General features: G+C 40.5%; 1 protein-coding gene across 1 annotated transcript; it reads left to right on the top strand.

Annotated features, from left to right (window-relative positions):
• The first annotated feature begins 11,983 nt into the window (after positions 1–11,983).
• Positions 11,984–20,342, top strand: LOC106580382 (ubiquitin-conjugating enzyme E2 D4). The gene is made up of 7 exons (XM_014161388.2): positions 11,984–12,257; positions 15,906–15,969; positions 16,205–16,236; positions 16,343–16,420; positions 16,519–16,624; positions 17,295–17,388; positions 18,446–20,342. Exons 1-7 carry the CDS (start codon positions 12,234–12,236, stop codon positions 18,489–18,491), a joined length of 444 nt encoding a protein of 147 aa, XP_014016863.1. The 5' UTR covers positions 11,984–12,233; the 3' UTR covers positions 18,492–20,342.
• The last annotated feature ends 1,161 nt before the right edge of the window (positions 20,343–21,503 follow it).

The following is a 21,503-nucleotide window of genomic DNA, read 5'->3' as shown; positions in this document are numbered from 1 at the left end:
TGCTAGAGCTGCACCGGTCAACTGTAAGTTCTGTTATTATGAAGTGGAGCAACAATGGCTCAGCCCAAAGTGTTAGGCCACACAAGCTCACAGAACAGGACCGCCAAATGCTGAAACGCGTAGTGTGTAAACATTTTCTGTCCTCTGTTGCAAACTGCCTCTGGAAGCAACATCAGAACAATAACTGTTTGTCAGGAGTTTCATGAAATGGGTTTCCATGGCCAAGCAGCCGCACTCAAGCCTAAGATCACCATGCGCAATGCACTTCGTTGAAGTGGTGTAAAGCTCGCCGCCTTTGGACTCTGGATCAGTGGAAAGGAGTGATGAATCATGCTTCACCATCTGGCTGTCCGCCGAACAAATCTGGCTTTGGCGGATGCCAGGACAACGCTACCTGCCCCAATGCACAGTGCCAACTGTAAAGTTTGGTGGAGGAGGAATAATGGTCTGGGGCTGTTTTCATGGTTCGGGCTAGGCCTCTTAGTTCCAGTGAAGGGAAATCATAACGCTACAGCATACAATGACATTCTAGACGATTCTGTGCATCCAACTTTGTGGCAACAGTTTGGGGAAGGCCTTTTCCTGTTTCAGCATGACAATGCCCCCGTGCAAAAAGTGATGTCCATACAGAAATGTTTTGTCAAGATCGGTGTGGAAGAACTTGACTGGCCTGCATAGAGCCCTGACCTCAACCCCAACGAACACCTTTGGGATGAATTGTAACATCGACTGCGAGCCAGGCCCAATCGCCCAATATGAGTGCCTGACCTCATTTATGCTCTTGTGGCTGAATGGAAGCAAGTCCCTGCAGCAATGTTCCAACATCTAGTGGAAAGCCTTCCCAGAAGGGTGGAGGCTGATATACCAGCAAAGTGGGGACCAACTCCATATTAATGTCCATGATTTTGGAATGATATGTTCAACGAGCAGGTATCCACATACTTTTGGTCATGTAGCGTATATCCTGTAACTGAAAGTTTAAGGTGAGGATTATCTACTCTGGGACTCTGATTAGAGACCAGAGGAGGCAGAAATGCACTTCAGTTTAAGAGTCTTTATACATTTTTCGGGTAATGGAAATGACAGTTGTGGCCAAATATATTGGCACCCTTGCACTTTTTTAATGCACCATTTCTTCCATAAACTTGTTAAAATTTAAAACATATATTTTGGTATCCACATATGTATGTCTTCGGTGTGCAGTTGAACAAAACAAAACAAAATAAATAAAAAATACATCTGAATCTTAGCTTATTCGACAAAGAAATCCTATAATGGCCAAGATAATATTATTGGCACCATCTAGAAGTAGTGAGAAACAATTCGATTTCAAGCAGGTGATTCTCCATTACTTTCGATTTGAACTCACCTGTGGTGAGTTGCAGTTGCCTACCATAGAAAAATCACTACTTCAACCAGTTTGAATAGAGAAAAGGACTCATTCTTTTGTTTTGTGTCACTGTGTGTACCGAATTGAGCATGGAGAAAAGAAAGAAAACCAGAGAATTATCTGAGGATGTCAAAGTCACACACAAGATTGTTGCCAAGCATGGACCACCTCAAGGCTGGATGTCCATCTCCAGAGGCCTTGATGTTCTTGTTTCCGCTGTACGTAATGTTATCAAGAAGTTTAAGGCACATGCCACTGTAACCAACCTCCATGGATGTGGCCGCAAGAGAAAACTTGATGGAAGATTGCAGCTAAGGATTGTTCGAATGGTGGAGAAAGCACCTCAGTCAACTGCCATGGCAGGAGACCCAGGAGGACCCCACTGCTGAGAGAAAGACATAAGAAAGCCCGACTGCAATTTGCCAACACACACATGAACATGCCAAAATCCTTCTGGGAGAATTTCCTGTGGACAGATGAGGCCAAATTAGAGCTTTTTGGTAAAGCACACCATCTCTGTTTACAGAAAACAAAATGAAGTCTTCAATGAAAAGAACACCTTCCCTACAGTCAAACATGGAGGAGGTTCAGTGATGTTTCGGGGTTGCTTTGCCGACTCTGGCACTGAATGTGTGCATGGCATCATGAAATCAGGAGAATACCAAGACATTTTGGAGCGCATTGTCGGACCCAGTGTCAGAAAGATGGGTCTCCGTCGAAGGTCATGGGTCTTCCAGCAGGACAATAGCCCTAAACACACTTCAAAAAGCACCCAGGAATGAGTTCATATCTAAATCCCATTGAAAACTTGTGGAGAGATCTGAAAACAGCAGTTGGGAGAAGGCACCCTTCAAATCTCAGTGAACTTGAGCAGTTTGCACAAAAGGAGTGGGCCAAACTGCCAGTACAGAGGTACAGGAAGCTCATCGATGGCTATAGGAAGCACTTGATTTTAGCTATTTTGAACAAAGGCGATGCTACCAAATATTAAGTCTAGGGTGTCAATAATTTTGTCAATGCCATTTCTGTTTATTTTCAGATTTAAATGAATATATTAACTTCTCTAGGGCCAGTGGGACGATTTTGTCCCACCTACGTAACAGCCAGTGGAATCCCGTGGCGCGTTATTCAAATACCTTAGAAATGCTATTACTTCAAGTTCTCAAACATATGACTATTTTACACCATTTTAAAGACAAGACTCTCGTTAATCTAACCACACTGTCCGATTTCAAAAAGGCTTTACAACGAAAGCAAAACATTAGATTATGTCAGCAGAGTACCCAGCCAGAAATAATCAGACACCCATTTTTCAAGCTAGCATATAATGTCACATAAACCCAAACCACAGGTAAATGCAGCACTAACCTTTGATGATCTTCATCAGATGACAATCTTAGGACATTATGTTATACAATACATGCATGTTTTGTTCAATCAAGTTCATATTTATATCAAAAACCAGCTTTTTACATTAGCATGTGACGTTCAGAACTAGCAAACTTCCGGTGAATTTACTAAATTACTCACGATAAACATTCACAAAAAACATAACAATTATTTTAAGAATTATAGATACAGAACTCCTCTATGCACTCGCTATGTCCGATTTTAAAATAGCTTTTCGGTGGAAGCACATTTTGCAATATTCTGAGTAGATAGCCCGGCATCACAGGGCTAGCTATTTAGACACCCACCAAGTTTAGCCCTCACCAAAGTCAGATTTACTATAAGAAAAATGTTATTACCTTTGCTGTTCTTCGTCAGAATGCACTCACAGGACTTCTACTTCAATAACAATGTTGGTTTGGTTCAAAATAATCCATAGTTATGTTCAAATATCCTCTGTTTTGTTCGTGCGTTCAAGACACTATCCGAAGTGTAAAGAAGGGTGACGCGCACGACGTGTTTCGTGACAAAAAAATTCTAAATATTCCATTACCGTACTTCGAAGCATGTCAACCGCTGTTTAAAATCAATTTTTATGCCATTTTTCTCGTAAAAAAGCAATAATATTCTGACCGGGAAAGCGTGTTTACGTTTAAAGAGAGAGAAAATAAAAACATGGGATCCCCTCGTGCACGAGCCTCAGTCTGATGGTCCTCTGATAGAGCACTTACCAAAGGCGCTAATGTGTTTCAGCCTGGGGCTGGAATTACATCATTCAGCTTTTTCCCGGGTTCTGAGAGCCTATGGGAGCCGTAGGAAGTGTCACGTTACAGCAAAGATCCTCAGTTTTCAATAAACAGAGCCAAGAAGCTCAAGGAATGGTCAGAGAGGGCACTTCCTGTACAGAATCTTCTCAGGTTTTTGCCTGCCATATGAGTTCTGTTATACTCACAGACACCATTCAAACAGTTTTAGAAACTTTAGGGTGTTTCCTATCCAAAGCCAATAATTATATACATATTCTAGTTTCTGGGCAGTAGTAATAACCAGATTAAATCGGGTACGTTTTTTATCCGGCCGTGTAAATACTGCCCCCCCATAGGCTCTCAGAGCCCGGGAAAAAACAGAATGTCGTCATTCCAGCCCCAGGCTGAAACACATTATCGCCTTTCTCAAGTGGCCGATCAAGGGACTCTGGGCTTATGCGCGTGACCCGACCGCCCCCGCCTTTGTGATTTTTTCCTCTGTTTGCCGAAAAGGAGATTCCCTGTCGGAATATTATCGCTTTTCTACGAGAAAAATGGCGTAAAAATTGATTTTAAACAGCGGTTGACATGCTTCGAAGTACGGTAATGGAATATTTAGAATTTTTTTGTCACGAATTGCGCCATGCGCACGACCCTTCTTTACCATTTCGGATAGTGTCTGGGACGCACGAACAAAACGCCGCTATTCGGATATAACGATGGATTATTTTGGACCAAACCAACATTTGTTATTGAAGTAGCAGTCCTGGGAGTGCATTCTGACGAAGACAACAAAAGGTAATCAAACTTTTATAATAGTAAATATGATTATGGTGAGTGCTAAACTTGCCGGGTGTCTAAATAGCTAGCCCGTGATGCCTGGGCTATGTACTTAGAATATTGCAAAATGTGCTTTCACCAAAAAGCTATTTTAAAATCGGACATATCGAGTGCATAGAGGAGGTCTGTATCTATAATTCTTAAAATAATTGTTATGCTTTTTGTGAACGTTTATCATGAGTAATTTAGTAAAATGTTAGCGAATTCCCCGGAAATTTGCGGGGGGTATGCTAGTTCTGAACGTCACATGCTAATGTAAAAAGCTGGTTTTTGATATAAATATGAACTTGATTGAACAAAACATGCATGTATTGTATAACATAATGTCCTAGGGTTGTCATCTGATGAAGATCATCAAAGGTGAGTGCTGCATTTAGCTGTCTTCTGGGTTTTGGTGACATTATATGCTGGCTTGAAAAATGGGTGTCTGATTATTTCTGGCTGGGTACTCTGCTGACATAATCTAATGTGTTGCTTTCGTTGTAAAGCCTTTTTGAAATCGGACAGTGTGGTTAGATTAACGAGAGTCTTGTCTTTAAATAGCTGTAAAATAGTCATATGTTTGAGAAATTGAAGTAATAGGATTTTGAAGGTTTTGAAAATCGCGCCACAGGCTAGTGGTTACGTAGGTGGGACGAATTCGTCCCGCCTAGCCCAGAGAGGTTAAAGTAAAGGCACACCTGTTAATTGAAATGCATTCCAGGTGACTACCTCATGATGCTGGTTGAGAGAATGCCAAGAGTGTCAAATCTGTCATCAAGGCACAGGATGGCTACTTTGAAGAATCTAAAATATATTTTGATTTGTTTAACACTTTTTTGGTTACTACATGATTCCATATGTATTATTTCATAATTTTGATGTCTTCACTATTATTCTACAATGTAGAAAATAGTAAAAATAAAGAAAAACCCTTGAATGAGTTGGTTTCCAAACGTTTGACTGGTACTGTACATGTCAGTTGTTTTGCTCTAGGAAGCCCACAAGCCTCACAAGACTCATCTGAAGGTAGCAGTTAAAAAAATGAATGGAAGTATACAGCATATGGAGGTAGTTAAGTGCCAAAAACAAATTGGTTAAATATGGGTAAAAAATGTATAATTATAATTCCATGATCTTTCTTATATCTCTCAGAGATAGGACAGACACTTTAAAACAAACATAATTTTGATCTGTTTTTTCATGTATGCATCTGTTATTCAATGCGTTTCTATGGGCTAATAGCAGTAAGGGCAAATTAATTTCTTAATGTATTTTTTTATACTTAAAGTGGTCCTACAATTTTACATCAAATAGCTAAATGATCATTGGTATGACCATCTTAAAACAATTCCATATGTTAGCTTAGTAGTATAAAAAATGTAGTTGTTGTAATTTTCATTTTCCATACTTCACACTAATGTGTGGTATGATATCCCATGGTCTTTATTAATATACCCGCTTGGTCAAAGAAACTACTGTGTATGGATGGACTGTTGGTCTGATTCCATGCGGTTCCATAGCTGGCTATTGGCTTATTGAGGCCAGAACCAGGCTAAATAAATGCCTGTGTGTAAGTTACCAGGGGACTCTAGCGAGTCAGTCTGGTCTAGCTGTCAGAACCTTTATAGAGCAGGGGGTTTAGTCAGTCTGATCTAGCTGTCAGAACCTTTATAGAGCAGGGGGTTTACTCAGTCTGAGAGGGATTTGGTATGTCAGATTGGTAGGTTATGGTAAACATCATCCACACGAGGGTTCACACTGTCATGAGGAATAGTTTTGGATGGATTCAGACCTTCTTTAGACTGGGTCAAAGAGCCATCGGCTGCAACCTAAACGTTGACAAACAAAATCAAATCAGAGTCAAGGAAATTGGCCATGAAACAGTGATTGCACTGCACATAATACCCCTTTTTCAATAGCCTAGTTAAAGAAGCACGGGATTGTGCCCAGAGATGCTGACTTCACTGCAAACATGACAATTGGCTCCACACAATCGTGAGTGTATAATCAAATCAGGAACATCGATACAGGGAGTGTACACATTTCTATCTGTAAGTTGGAACACTGGATCTTTGTTCCATATAAGAACTGAGAACAGCCATGGAATGGGAGAAGGTAGAGCACCTCTAGGGGCTCTCAGAGGCTGTGCTCAGCTTTAACTTTTTTAGCTTTTATTGGATAATTCAGACATCAGCAGGACCCATTTAAAATTATTGTGAAAATTATTTTGAACATGTGCATTCCCACTGGGCAAATACGGATTGAATCAATGTTGTTTCCACGTCATTTCAACCTAAAAAAATCTAAGTGGAAAACTAATTGGATTCGCAAAAAGTTGAAAACATAAGGGCATTTAGTCTTTTTTTCACCAGAATTTTTACCTAAATCCAATGACATGGTGAAATGCTATGTTGATTAGATGTTGAATTCACTTTAGTTTACAACTCAACCAAATGTAAATCAAAACTAGACGTTGAACTGACGTCTGTGTCCAGTGGCTTGTCACAGCAGGTTTGCCTAGGATTGATGGTAGAGACTAGCTCAACAAAGGAACATGTTAAAATGTAGCTTGGGTATAAGTTATGAAATGACAAGAGCCCTTAGTTTCTGACAGTGAGACAGACATCCTCTGATGAAGATTCTTGGTTTGAGAGCGACATCTCATAAGAAACACACTGCCTTGTCCATGATCTCTAATTACACCACTATACTCCATTGTCTTCAGTTGAGAGAGAGGTCAACCAACCCCCCACCCCAACACCTCACCCATATCATACTTGTCCCTGGGCATCCACTGCAAGACATATACATCCCTTTAAATCCGGGGGGCGCCAATGGTGTAACTAAAAACTCCCCACTGCAGGGGATAGGTGGGGATTTCCCTAACCGATGGAAATGGGTTACCCAAGAAACAAGGAAACTACATTTTGTTCTCTGCCTAGAAGGTTAGTTCTCTACCATATCACCCTGACAGACAGTCCTTGATGGCTATTATTGCAGGATGGTATGATAGCTTAGGGCTCTCTAGTGAAGGTGTGTCAAACATATGGCCGGATAAAAAAAACTAAATCAATATACTTTAAAATGACAAAAACCAAAAGTTTCTTGACTGTCCATCTCACTAATAATCACTGTGCACAGCCAATGGACCTACATTCATACAGTTTCTTGAGTGTTCAGCTCGCTAATAATCACTAGACAGTCAGGGAGCATAAAAAATTCCCAAAATGATTGATAGAGGATTCTTTTTTTCAAATTTTGACAGCAAGGAAATATAACACATTTTCAGTGTAGACCTCCGGACCTCGTTGAAGAACGAGTGCGGCCCCCAGGCAAAATGAGTTCGATACCCCTGCTCTAGTGGTAGTCACCCACATTATCTGGGTTTAAAAGCCCACAGTAGCCAAACAGTGCACATTGAAATTTAAGGAGACAGTGGTGGAATGACTGTGGGAAGCTTTCACGCTGAGGCTTGAGGCCAACAGAGAATGTTGGGGAATCAACTCCATGCTGATAAATGTCCTTTGCAAGTAGGCAGAGTCAGCGCACGAGGCCCCTGCTGCACAAGGCCCGGAACTGCCACATCTACTGCTGGGCTGGCTGAATCTGATTACAGGCAGGCCCTGAGGACAGTTGGGTCATTGAGAGCCCAGAGATGAGCAAACAATAAGATATTATCTGAAGGAATCTCTAGCTTTCCAAAGGAAAATGGTCCTTCTCAGTGTCACATTGACGATAGGATCCTCAACCTGACATTGAATCAGCCATTTAAGAAGAATAAACACTGCCACCCATTCATAGATACTCACTAAAATAATGAGAGCTCTTTTTTCACCCTTGTTTAAGACATATAAAGGGAAACTCATGGGGCTTTGCAAGACAAGGCTGTGCAGAAATTGGAGCATGCAGCTGACTCACAGATGAATACGCCTTTACAATGATTGGATATTGACTGAACAATCCCTTGGTCTATCACCATGGTACTTGACAAAGCTATATACAAAATCTAATATAAAGCAAATGTATGTGGTTTCTGCAATTGAGTGTGCGTGACTATGTAGTGTAGCCTATTGGCTAAATGTTTTGCACATTTCTTCAAAACCCTAACAACTTACATAACTGTTGTTTTGTATAATGCCGAAGAAACATAATACACTGAACAAAAATATAAAAACAACATGTAAAGTGTTGGTCCCATGTTTCATGAGTTGAAATAAGATCCCATAAATGTTCCATATACACAAAAAGGTTATTTCTCTCCAATTTTCTGCATACATTTGTTTACATCCCTGTTAGTGAGCATTTCTCCTTTGCCAAGATAATCCATTTCAGCGGACTGATTTCCTTATATGAACTGTAAGCCAGTAAAATCATTGAAGTTGTTGTATGTTGCGTTTATATTTTTGTTCAGTATAGAATGCATGCACATCTGAATCTATTCTACTCAAGAATGCATGGCGAATATAGATGCACCGTAAAATAAGAAATGGAGCTATATCTTACTACATGATTATAAGTTGCAAAAACTATAAATCCAAGGTGATTATACAATTTTTTTAAATGTTTTATATTCATACAAACTTTGGATCTACAAATATTTTTCTTTCCCCCAACAAATATTGTTGACAAACTGATATAGCTTATATTAAGCTCAAGCTATGAGTAAAGTTATGTTATTGGTGTGCATAAATCGTCAGATGTGTGTTTACTGTGTTAACTGTAGAGCTTTCCTTACCATCTTAAATAAGCATGACCCATTCAAAAACGTAGAACCGGGAACAGAAATAGCCTTTGGTTCACTCCAGACCTGACTGCCCTTGACCAGCACAAAAACATCCTGTGGCGTACTACATTAGCATCGAAAGTCCCCACGATATGCAACTTTTCAGGGAAGTTAGGAACCAATATACACAGGCAGTTCGAAAAGCAAAGGCTAGCTTTTTCAAACAGAAATTTGCATCCTGTAGCACAAACTCCAAAAAGTTCTGGGACACTGTAAAGCCCTTGGAGAATAAGAGCACCTCCTCCCAGCTGCCCACTGCACTGAGGCTAGGAAACACTGTCACCACCGATAAATCCACGATAATTGAGAATTTCAATAAGCATTTTTCTACGGCTGGCCATGCTTTCTACCTGGCTACCCTTACCCCAGTCAACAGACCTGTACCCCCCACAACAACTTGCCCAAGCCTCCCCCATTTCTCCTTCACCCAAATCCAGATAGCGGATGTTCTGAATGAGCTGCAAAATCTGGACCCCTACAAATCAGCCAGACTAGACAATCTGGACCCTCTCTTTCTAAAATTATCCGCTGCAATTGTTGCAACCCCTATTACTAGCCTGTTCAACCTCTCTTTTGTATCGTCTGAGATCCCCAAAGATTGTAAAGCTACCACGGTCATCCCCCTCTTCAAAGGGGGAGACACTCTAGACCCAAACTGCTACAGGCCTATATCTATTCTACCTTGCATTTGTAAGGTCTTTGAAAGCCAAGTTAACAAACAGATTACCGACCATTAAGAATCTCACCGTTTCAAATCTGGTTTCCAAGCTGGTCATGGGTTTACCTCAGCCACGCTCAAGGTCCTAAACGATATCATAACCGCCATCGATAAAAGACAGTACTATGCAGCTTTCGACTCTGTCAATCACCGCATTCTTATCGGCAGACTACAGTCTTGGTTTCTCAAATGACTGCCTGGCCTGGTTCACCAACTACTTTTCAGACAGAGTACAGTGTGTCAAATCGGAGGGTCTGTTGTCCGGACCTCTGGCAGTCTCTATGGGGGGTGCCACAGGGTTCAATTCTCGGGCCAACTCTTTTCTCTGTATACATCAATGATGTTGCTCTTGCTGCTGGTGATTCTCTGATCCACCTCTACGCAGACGACACCATTCTGTATACTTCTGGCCCTTCTTTGGACACTGTGTTAACTAACTTCCAGACGAGCTTCAATGCCATACAACTCTCCTTCCGTGGCCTCCAACTGGTCTTAAATGCAGGTAAAACTAAATGCATGCTCTTCAACCGATCACTGCCCACACCAGCCCACCCATCCAGCATCACTGCTCTGGACGGTTCTGACTTAGAATATGTGGACAACTACAAATACCTAGGTGTCTGGTTAGACTGTAAACTCTCCTTCCAGACTCACATTAAGCATCTCCATTCTAAAATTAAATCTAGAATTGGCTTCATATTTTGCAACAAAGCATCCTTCACTCATGCTGCCAAACATACCCTCGTAAAACTGACTATCCTACCGATCCTTGACTTCGGCGATATCATTTACAAAATAGCCTCCAACACTCTACTCAGCAAATTGGATGCAGTCTATCACAGTGCCATCCGTTTTGTCACCAAAGCCCCATATACTACCCACCACTGCGACCTGTATGCTCTCGTTGGCTGGCCCTCGCTTCATATTCGTCGCCAAACCTACTGGCTCCAGGTCATCTATAAGTCTTTGCTAGGTAAAGCCCTGCCTTATCTCAGCTCACTGGTCACCATAGCAGCACCCACCCGTAGCACGTGCTCCAGCAGGTATATTTCACTGGTCACCCCCAAAGCCAATTCCTCTTTCGGCCGCCTTTCCTTCCAGTTGTCTGCTGCCAATGACTGGAATGAACTGCAAAAATCACTGAAGCTGGAGACTCATATCTCCCTCACTAGCTTTAAGCACCAGCTCACAGATCACTGCACCTGTACATAGCCCATCTGTCAATAGCCCATCCAACTACCTCATCCCCATACTGTTATTTATTTTGCTCCTTTGTATCTCTACTGGCTCACTCATTTTCTGCACATCCATTACTCCAGTGTTTAATTGCTATATTGTAATTATTTCGCCACTATGGCCTATTTATTGCCTTACCTCCCTCATCTGCACACACTGTATATAGACTTTTTCTATTGTATTATTGACTGTATGTTTGTTTATTCAATGTGTAACTCTGTGTTGTTGTTTGTGTCGCACTGCTTTGCTTTATCTTGGCCAGGTCGCAGTTGTAAATGAGAACTTGTTCTCAACTAGCCTACCTGGTTAAATAAAGGTGAAATAAAAAATTAATAAAAGGGCCCTTAAATCAGCTGGCCCTGATTATCCCTAAAGTAAACAGGGACATCTTGTGGACAGAGGTGTGGTTTATTAAGTTGTTGTGCGTGCAGCTGCTTGCTAAATGATTTCCCCTGTAAATGTATGCTCAGTATGGTTACATTGCTTGAGCTCTCCATTAAAATTTATTTGAAAATGTTGTTCCCATCTCATCCACATTTCAGAGTCTTGTAGGAATAGGATCAGAGTCTTGTTGGAATAGGCTTGATGTTGAATGTCTTTGGCATAGTGGTCCAAACAGGATAACAACTTCGAAAACAATTAAATGAATTGTTGGTTCTTCTTATCCAGCTAATTAGGCACAATAATAATCTGCACCACGCCTGACCAAAATAAATTACGAATCAATAATTACAAAATTATCAAAAGGATATTTTTGTTCTTTCTAACAAAGGTAGGGCAGTCAATTAATCGATGGTCATGTGCAACTGCCTTCATTGTCAGGAGATAGGGTACTTAGGCCTAAATTAATTTAAATCAAAATAACTCAAAATTGTCAGCTGCCCAATTAATTCCTTGTCTCGCGATATTCTGGAAATGCTCTCCAGCAGCAGATGCTTCCAGTGAGTGGAAGGAGAGAGGGGGGTGAGAAACCTAACAAAACCGCGACCAAGACAACCTTCTACAGTGGAAACGGCAATTTTATTCGAAAACCCCACGATTGTTACATTATTTATATACACACAACGTGACTGGTTTGAAAAACATCGTAATTTAACCCAAGGTATCTGTGCCAAGTGTATTAGAGACCCATATCTAATTAAACTAGCAATGGCGTTGAAAAGAATTCAAAAGGTGAGTTTTTGTTTGCTTATTTCTTCCTGCCATCCTGCGTTGCAACTAGTCCGCTAAATTGTTAGCTATGTTTACAATAAGTATGGTTCTCCAATATCGTTTGCCACATTTCATGTAACAAGCACTTGTTTGTGCTCCCCTTGAAAATACTTGGCAGATAGACAAAGACGAGAAACCAATGGTGGCCTTTTGCAATTGACGCATTTCATGCTGCCTATGCTAAGCTGTTAGCTTAACAGGACATTATTTCTTTGCTTACTAGTTAGCTGTCCTCACTTAACGTTAGCAGCTAACTAATGTAACGGGCCTGTACCTACCTAACGGCATTTGGTTGGGGTACAAGTAATATGACCACATTGTGAGTGTAAAATAAATAAGCAAGTTAGTCATGTATTTGTCTGGCGACCCGGGTGAGAAAGTACAATTTGAAGCTAACGTTAGCTTGCTAATGGTACCTATCTTTTGCCATCTTGAATGAATGAGTGTGCTGGAAGGTAATGCGCACGCGTGACATATGACAGCTGTTTGCATGTTGCCAAATACTTAACCCCAATGTTGCCATATATGGAATAGCAAATGGGGCACTGTGGCAAGCAAGTGTATTTATAACAGAATGGACAGCATTTTCATAAAATGTTAGCTAACTAGATTATTGATAAAGTGTACTTATTTATGTACAACAATAAGTGATGTCATACCATATTGCCTCAAATGGTACACGGCTATTGGACCATAATTTTTGGTGAACAGTTGAAACGACAGTGGTCTGTTTGTATTTTGTCTGTATTGTCAATGTATTTAAAGTTGAGTAGGGATACTTGGCATGGTGTAACAACTTCACAGTATGGTACAATTAAGTCAGGGCCTGTGTAGTAAAACCAACCTGGACTCGGGGATAGATGTAAAATGAAGTCCGGGACTCTCCAATTAGTATGTGTTACCTTTTGTGTTGTATGTATTCATTTGTGGATGTCCGTTTTGTACAAATTTGCAAAACTTATGATATGTTTAGAATTCCAATTTGTTGTGGCTAACGTTAGCTAGGTGGCTAGTGTTAGCTAGGGGTTAGGTTAAAGGGGAAGGATTACATAACATGTTAAGTAGTTGCAAAGTAGACAAAAGGTAGTATTTAGTTGCTAATTAGTTATAATGCTAATGTTTTCCGTGATGAGATTTGAACGCGCAACCTTTCGGTTGCTAGATGCTGGCGTTATATGCTCACCCATCCACCCCAACCAACAACCTTCTGTCTTATGTAGCCATACCAAAGGTAACATACAGTGCCCTCGGAAAGTATTCAGACCCCTTGACTTTTTCCACATTTTGTTACATTACAGCCTTATTCTACATTTTTTTTTTTTATCCTCAGCAATCAAGACAAAATACCCCATAATGACAAAGCGACCACATTTTTGAGAATTGATAAAAAATATAAAACAGAAATGCCTTATTTACATAAGTATTCAGACCCTTTGCCATAACTCGAAATTGAGCTTAAGTGTATCCTGTTTCCATTGATCATCCTTGATATGTTTTTACAACTTGACTGGAGTCACTTGTGGTAAATTCAATTAATTGGACATATTTAGAAAGAGACACACACACCTGTCTAAGGTCCCACAGTTGACAGTGCATATCAGAGCAAAAACCAAGCCATGAGGTTGAAGGAATTGTCAGTAGAGCTCTGAGACAGGATTGTGTCGAGCCACAGATCTGGGGAAGGGTACCAAAAAATGTCTGCACAGTGGCCTCCATCATTCTTAAATGGAAGAAGTTTGGAACCACCAAGACTCTTCCTAGAGCTGGCCGCCCGGCCAAACTGAGCAATTGGGGAAAAGGGCCTTGGTCGGGGAGGAGACCAAGAACCCGATGGTCACTCTGGAGCTCTGTCAGACTTCCTCTGTGGAGATGGGAGGAACTTCCAGAAGGACAACCGTCTCTGCAGCACTCCACAAATCAGCCCTTTATGTTAGTGGCCAGACGGAAGCCACTCCTCAGTAAAAGGCACATGAAAGCCCACTTGAAGTTTGCCTAAAGGCACCTAAAGACTCTTAGACCATGAGAAACAAGATTCTCTGGTCTGAAGAAACCAATATTGAACTCTTTATCCTGAATGGCAAGTGTCACGTCTAGAGGAAACCTGGCACCATCATTAAGGTGAAACATAGTGGTGGCAGCATCATGCCGTGGGGATGTTTTTCAGCGGAAGGGATTGGTAGACTAGTCAGGATCGAGGCAAAGTTGAACGGAGTACAGAGAACCTGATCCAGAGTGCTCAGGACCTCAGACTGGGGTGAAGGTTCACCTTACAACAGGACAACAACCCTAAGCACTCAGCCAAGACAATGCAGGAGTGGCTTCGGGTCAAGTCACTGAATGTCCTTGAGTGGCCCAGCCAGAGCCCAGACTTGAACCCGATCGAACATCTCTGGAGAGACCAGAAAATAGTTGTGCAGCGACGCTCCCCGTCCAACCTGACAGAGCTTGAGAGGATCTGCAGAGAAGAGTGGGAGAAGCTCCCCAAATACAGGTGTGCCAAGCTTGTAGCGTCATTCTCAAGGCTTTAATCGCTGCCAAAGGTGCTTCAACAAAGTGCTGAGTGAAGAGTCTGAATACTGTAAATGTGATATTTCAGTTGTATCTTTTTTTCACAATTCTAAAAACCTGTTTTTCCTTTGTCGTTATGGGCTATTGTGTGTAGATTGGAAGGGGCGGATACATATACATTTTTAGAATAAGGCTGTAACGTACCAAAATGTGGAAAAAGTCAAGGGGTATGAATACTTTCCGAATGCACTGTATCATACTAATTAGTGAATTACATTTACTATGTTACGTCTAGTCTGAGACCAGTCTGAGTAAAACTGGTCATGTAAGCCTGAATGTCAAAGTTGAGAAGAGGCTTTGGTAGTTAATTTGGCAGTGACACCCTTCACCCCAACTCCTTGCTCAACCAGACAACCGTCATCAAACTGTGATGTAGGCCTAGCCTATTTATTTTTCCCTATCTGAATGTCGGTTTTGTCACATTGTTGCTCAGTGTCTGAATCAGGGTTATATTCACTAGAAATAGACTGGAACTGGGAGGGACTACCTGAACTTGTGCATTAAGAAATTTGAATTTGTTGCAAAGCAAAGGTGTGCACTAGTGAATATGACCCAGATGTGACTACCTATGCAAAGTTATATATATCTTTTTTTAAAGCAATGACAGTTATATCCTCTTTTACGCTACTGCTACTCTCTGTTCATCATATATGCATAGTCACTTTAACCATATCTACATGTACATACTACCTCAATCAGCCTGACTAACCGGTGTCTGTATGTAGCCTCGCTACTTTTATAGCCTCGCTACTATATATAGCCTCGCTACTGTTTTTCACTCTTTTTACTGTTGTCTTTATTTCTTTACTTACCTATTGTTCACCTAATACCTTTTTTGCACTATTGGTTAGAGCCTGTAAGTAAGCATTTCACTGTAAGGTTGTATTGGGCGCACGTGACAAATAAACTTTGATTTGATATCCATGACTGAATTTTCTACTTCCTGGCCACATTGGTTAGTAGTGGATACAAAGGTGAGTTTTAGACACTGCCTGTATGTATTTATGTATTTTATTTATCATTATTCTAATATCTCTTTAGGAACTGACAGATTTGCAGAGGGATCCACCTGCACAGTGCTCAGCGGGACCAGTTGGAGATGATTGTAAGTAGGGATGAGCTAGGGAATAAATCCTTTATATTAATGTCATATTTGCCACGTCGGAATGTTTAAAAAAAAAAAAACAGTTAGTTCGTCTGTCAGACATTCAGTATTGCGATTTGCGCAGATACACAATACTTACATTTTAGGCAACTTTTGATGGGCAGCAACGCGATGGGCGAGGCTGTGACATTGCATTGTTCGGTATTAATTGTAACCCATTTGTAATTTTATTTAGTGTTTCACTGGCAGGCAACAATAATGGGTCCGGTATGTGATTTAACTTCCCTTTCTCTTATTAGCACATAGCTTAGAAATCAATAAGCTTTAAGGGTATTCTTATCCTCTTTCTAAACATGTTTTTATTTTATTTTAGAATGACAGTCCTTATCAGGGAGGAGTGTTCTTCTTGACTATTCACTTCCCTACAGATTACCCCTTCAAACCACCAAAGGTGAGTAAAAAATCACATAAGATCAGTTGACATGAGGAAACACAATTCATAGCGCTAGAAGTAAGTGCTGGTTTATAAAATACTTAATTCAATTGCAGGTTGCGTTCACGACAAAGATCTACCACCCTAATATCAACAGCAATGGAAGTATTTGTCTGGATATATTGAGATCGCAATGGTCACCTGCACTCACTGTATCAAAAGGTAAGCCCCTGTGAATATTGGTATAAGATCTGACATGGGGTTGGAATTTAATATTTCCTGGCATTACATGCAGTATAACTATATAGTCGTATTATTAATGGACAATACATTTAAATATAATGCAGAGGCCCATTCGTTTTCATATGACAGCCAGACAGAATATTATCCCTCTGTCTTATTTTAAAACTGTAAGCATACAAATTTAGGTGGTTTGTTGAAAAGCAGTAATTTTATATTTTTGAGTTGCCCTAACATTTTAAAGAAACAATTGTTTGACCTAGTCAATGTCTCTCCAGGTAATAATGTACAAGACAATTAGGGATCAAATTCAGCAATCCATTATTGTCTTTCATTTTCTACTTCAAATAGTTGTCTGAATAATAAATATATCATTTTTTACTTGAAAAGGGCAATCATCATCATGTGCCACTTTATGGCTCTCAGATAGAGGGGTTAACAGTTGTCATAGCAATATGGATGTGAGCTGTTGGTAGGTGTATTAAAGGCTTATCATTCCCCTTAAAGAACATGCATGGTTAATTGGTTTACTTTTTGGATAATAAAATATATTGGATATTTTTTTGTTGACTGTTGTCATACGTCTGCAGCTGGAGGGGGTTTAGATGCAGCTATCTCAAGTTGATAATTTTTATTTTCCATTCTTTATTAGTTCTCTTGTCAATCTGCTCTCTGCTTTGCGATCCGAACCCAGATGACCCGCTTGTACCAGAGATTGCACACACCTACAAAGCTGACAGGGAAAAGTGAGTACAGTATTTGATTCCCTTGCTTTGAAACTCCAGCATACTGGTATTCTTGAATAGGGCCTAGTCCACAAACCATTAAATATCTTTCATTTCAATGTTTTGGTCAATAGACATTCATTTCTTCCTGACGTTTCAGTCAACCCTGGTGAAGGTCTTTTCACCATAACATTGGTATTAGTAGATAGGTTTCCATCCAACTTGTGACAGATTATCATATGAATATTTTAAAATCTGCATAAAAACAATATGTGCATTTTCCCACCAGAGATGTTTCCATCAAATTGACCTGTTGTGGATAGATAAATTACTTTTGTGGTTAAATTACCTGAATAATGTACTGAATAAAAAACAAGTTGAATGTGTTTCCATTGCATTTTCAACTCTACTGATGTTTTTGTCAAAATGTTGTTACATTGCGAGTGTGCCCACGCTGGTCTTGGCACGTGCGCTCTAGCCAACAATTCGCAGATACAGTGTGGGTAGGATGGCCTTCATGATGAGATTATGGACAAAAGAGCAAGATTTTTATTTTTTTTGTCAAACAGCAGCCAAGCATTGATCATCATGTCACCAGAATAAGACCCTTGATATTTATTGGAAAGGAGCATCACCACTCATTACCGTGCACTTTCACCACCCTGTGAAGTTCATAACTTATTTCATCCGTAGCGTCAAACTGCATGCTTTTCCGAGTTGTAGTGGGAGGACCACACATATTGTGACTCCAAGTTTACTTCAATATGATGGTTATTATATCAATATTTGCACATAAAGGCATTTCCATCGTCTTTTCTCGCATAATTAATTTTACAGACACAAAGATCTCTCCTTGTTTTGTTGACAGTTGGAAAGTGTTTTATTTTTGGGGGGCTGTTCCATCAGGCCTGTCATGAGTTTAATTTTTACATTTTTTTTTAAATGAAACCTTAACTTGCCAAAAAAGGTTGTATGGAAACCTGGTTAATGATGCATTAAAATATTTGTGGAATATTCAAGAATACCAGTGTGCTAGTTTTTTTCTGGTATCATGCAAACCTTCCATTTTGTTTTACAGGTACAACAGACTAGCAAGAGAATGGACACAGAAGTATGCAATGTGAAAATGCCTGTTAAATTAAAACACTAAAAGAAGAAAATAAACATGTTTAATATTAACCCAAGGCAAACGAACAAGAGGGGAAACATAACTAGACACTCGGGTTGGAGAAGGAAGCGATAAAATAAGGGACAGTGCAACCTGGCTGCTAAGTGCTGAGCTGCTGCCATGTGCTGTTCTTCATGACTTGTATGGATCTGCTGAGGAACTCCTGAAAGCACTCCCTTATGGAATACTGGAACCTCCTCATGGTCCAGACCACCACACCCAGACTTTAACTATTACTACTTCAGTTGTGACTATTATTATTATCAGTGTTACTATTCATACTCTTATTATTATGATCACTGTTGTTATTATCACAATGATTGTGTTATTCTACTGAATGCTGGAACATTGGGTTTGAATTTGGAGGGGACTAGTTAGTGGCTTGGTTTTCCCTCTTTTCAAAGGTACTTTCTTTGTCCCTCTGGATGTCTTGTGTTCATGTATTCAGTGGCCTTGCTGTATTATTGTAATAACCTCTTCTCAGATGTTAGCTGTGAAATTGAGGTGGAGTGCTCAGCACAATGGTGCATGGCTATATCCAGCAGCGTGGTTCTATTGCCCACAAAGTCTTGAAAGACGGTCTCGGGTTGGTCTCAAACCCAGACATAGTGTAAGACAAGTCATTTTTCTTCCCCCTGAGCCAATTTTGTTTTCACTCAATGCATTTGGAAATGTCCCAAATGCAGTGACAGGTGGTCTTTGAAGAGCTTGGAGAGAGGTGCTATCAAGGTGAGCTGGACTGGTATCTGTGCTCATGGGCAAGCGACCAGGGAAAAAGTTCTGACACTGCCACTACTTTTCTCACTTGTCATCTATGTCCCCTTTTCTTGTCCTAGATCCATCCAGGGCTAGCATCTTGCCATATAACATCCAACTGTAAAGACACTTAATCTCAGAGATTATCTTTACCAGGGTTGAACTCCTCCCAGCCATACAATGCCACTTTCTAAATACTGTAGCTCAGGTATATATCCAACTCACCTGTCTGTGAAAGGGCACTGTAGTGACCTGTGGTGTGAGAAATGATCAGACCTGTTTTGCACACTGAGTTACTGCTTTAATCCAGAAGTTGTGTTTTGGGACGTCGGACATGGGTCATTCATTAGCTTTCCCCTTCTCAATTTATCACATTGTTTTACTGTACAACACTATGATGTGAATGTTTTCAAACAGGTTTTGTTAATGCTTGGAGACACTGCACATGCTAATGCTGTGGATATGCCATTGGTTAAAACTGGAGTATTTAAAAAAAGAAAAAGAGAGAAAAAAATGATTCCTCCATTAGGTGGGAGCTTAAAGACTTCCTTTAATGACAAACTGTTGCAGATTTATGAATAAACATTTAGTTTTGTTTTTAGTTTGACTAAATTCAGATGTTTTTGTCATCATGGTTTATTGTGAAGTTTCACAAGGTGTTTCACAAATGTTTCCCGTGCCTTTTACATTGTAACATACGCTGTAATATGAGCTCTAACCTGGATCTTGGCAGCTGCATATTTGTTTTAGCAGATGTCTTGAGATTTTGTTCTCGTCATTGGAACTTTACTTTCGCTTTATTTTTCTAGAGGGTCTGCAACAGTGTACATGTGCAATGCATTAGTAACCTAGTATTCTGTAAGCTTGATTGTAGTTATACCATTAGTGATTAATCTGCCATTAGTAATATCAAATTTAACAAGATAATCCTGTGCAGGTGCTGGATTATTTAGACTGCATCTGTCTTGAGCCATAGATTATTTTTAACCAAAGTATAACTGTCTGATGTTGCCGTGGAAAGGGAATAAAAAGTATTGGAGGGAGTATAAGACATTTGGCCATTGACGTGTTAATAAATCGATTTCAAGAGGAGAGTTTTAAGATTCAGAAGGCAATTCAGCATCTTCCATATATGGGCATTGTCTTCTGTATTGGAATGCAGACTTCGAGCAGGAACTCCATATATGGGTACAGAGCTCATATTGAAATGTGGCCCGGAACAGGAATGCCACACATCGGCACTAACATTCACATTGCAATGCACCCCTGAAGCAGGAACACCTTATGGGCCCAGACACACATTGGAATGAGGCCATTACCAAAACTCCATATATGGACATAGAGCCGTGACCATCCCAATTTGCATCCAATCTTCATTAGCCACAAGCCTGCATCACCTGAATCCCCTTGCTTAATCAACCACCCTCATAGTATTTAAATGGCATCCATTGTCACTCCTTTGTACCTTGGCCTAACCAACAGGCTGTACTGCAAGTTTGTGATGAGCCATTGGCCCGCCACACTGTTGAGTCACTCTTGTGGCTTACTGCACAATGGTGGGCCAGCTCAACCCTGGTCCATGATGGGGTGCTGGCGCTGCCATCAGGCTCAGCACAACCACAGTTCACAACTAGGTGTTGACCCTGTCGGGAAGCCAGGCACTAACCCTGATCACTACCGGAGGCTGGCCTCCCCATCAACAATCCACTACAAAACCCTCATACCAAACTCGATCAACTACAATTCCTTCTGACATGTATGTCAGATGGCGAGAAGCCAAACTTGTGAAATGCTTGATATTGTCGCAGTGACTGTCTTTCCATAGATTTAATGAAGGATCAGTTAGGTTGACTGGGCTGGAAAAACATGTTCTAGACTATAGACTGGTTTTACTTACTTTGGAGCTCAATGTCATAATGAGAATGTATGCATTTAGAATAGGTCATAAGGCTATGTTTTTGGCACAAAATGCCTTTTCAAAATTGTTCTACAATTTAGCTGCAATGAATTGAATATCCACTCTGAATACACCAGAATCATCTGGCAGTAAAACCAATTCTTAAAAAGACAGGCAGTGAGTAATGCCACTAGACAAAACTTGGTTGCTGATTTCGCTCCTTATTTGTTTGGTTATTTATTTATTTGTAATCTGTCTTCCAGTTGTCATTTTTGAGTGCAATCAGCATCGGTCCATCAAATGTTCCTTTCAGAA

Source organism: Salmo salar, chromosome ssa20 (genome assembly GCF_905237065.1).
Source record: "Salmo salar chromosome ssa20, Ssal_v3.1, whole genome shotgun sequence".
NCBI classification, from domain to species: Eukaryota; Metazoa; Chordata; class Actinopteri; order Salmoniformes; family Salmonidae; genus Salmo; species Salmo salar.
Note: the sequence above shows the minus strand (reverse complement) of the source record. Positions and strands in the feature narration are given on the sequence as shown.

Excerpts from the sequence above, each read along its gene's own strand:
- LOC106580382 (XM_014161388.2), top strand. The coding sequence starts at position 12,234 with ATGGCGTTGAAAAGAATTCAAAAG. Across the intron at positions 15,970-16,204 it reads GGGACCAGTTGGAGATGATT|TGTTTCACTGGCAGGCAACA; the intron begins GTAAGTAGGGAT and ends AATTTTATTTAG. Across the intron at positions 17,389-18,445 it reads TACAAAGCTGACAGGGAAAA|GTACAACAGACTAGCAAGAG; the intron begins GTGAGTACAGTA and ends TTTGTTTTACAG.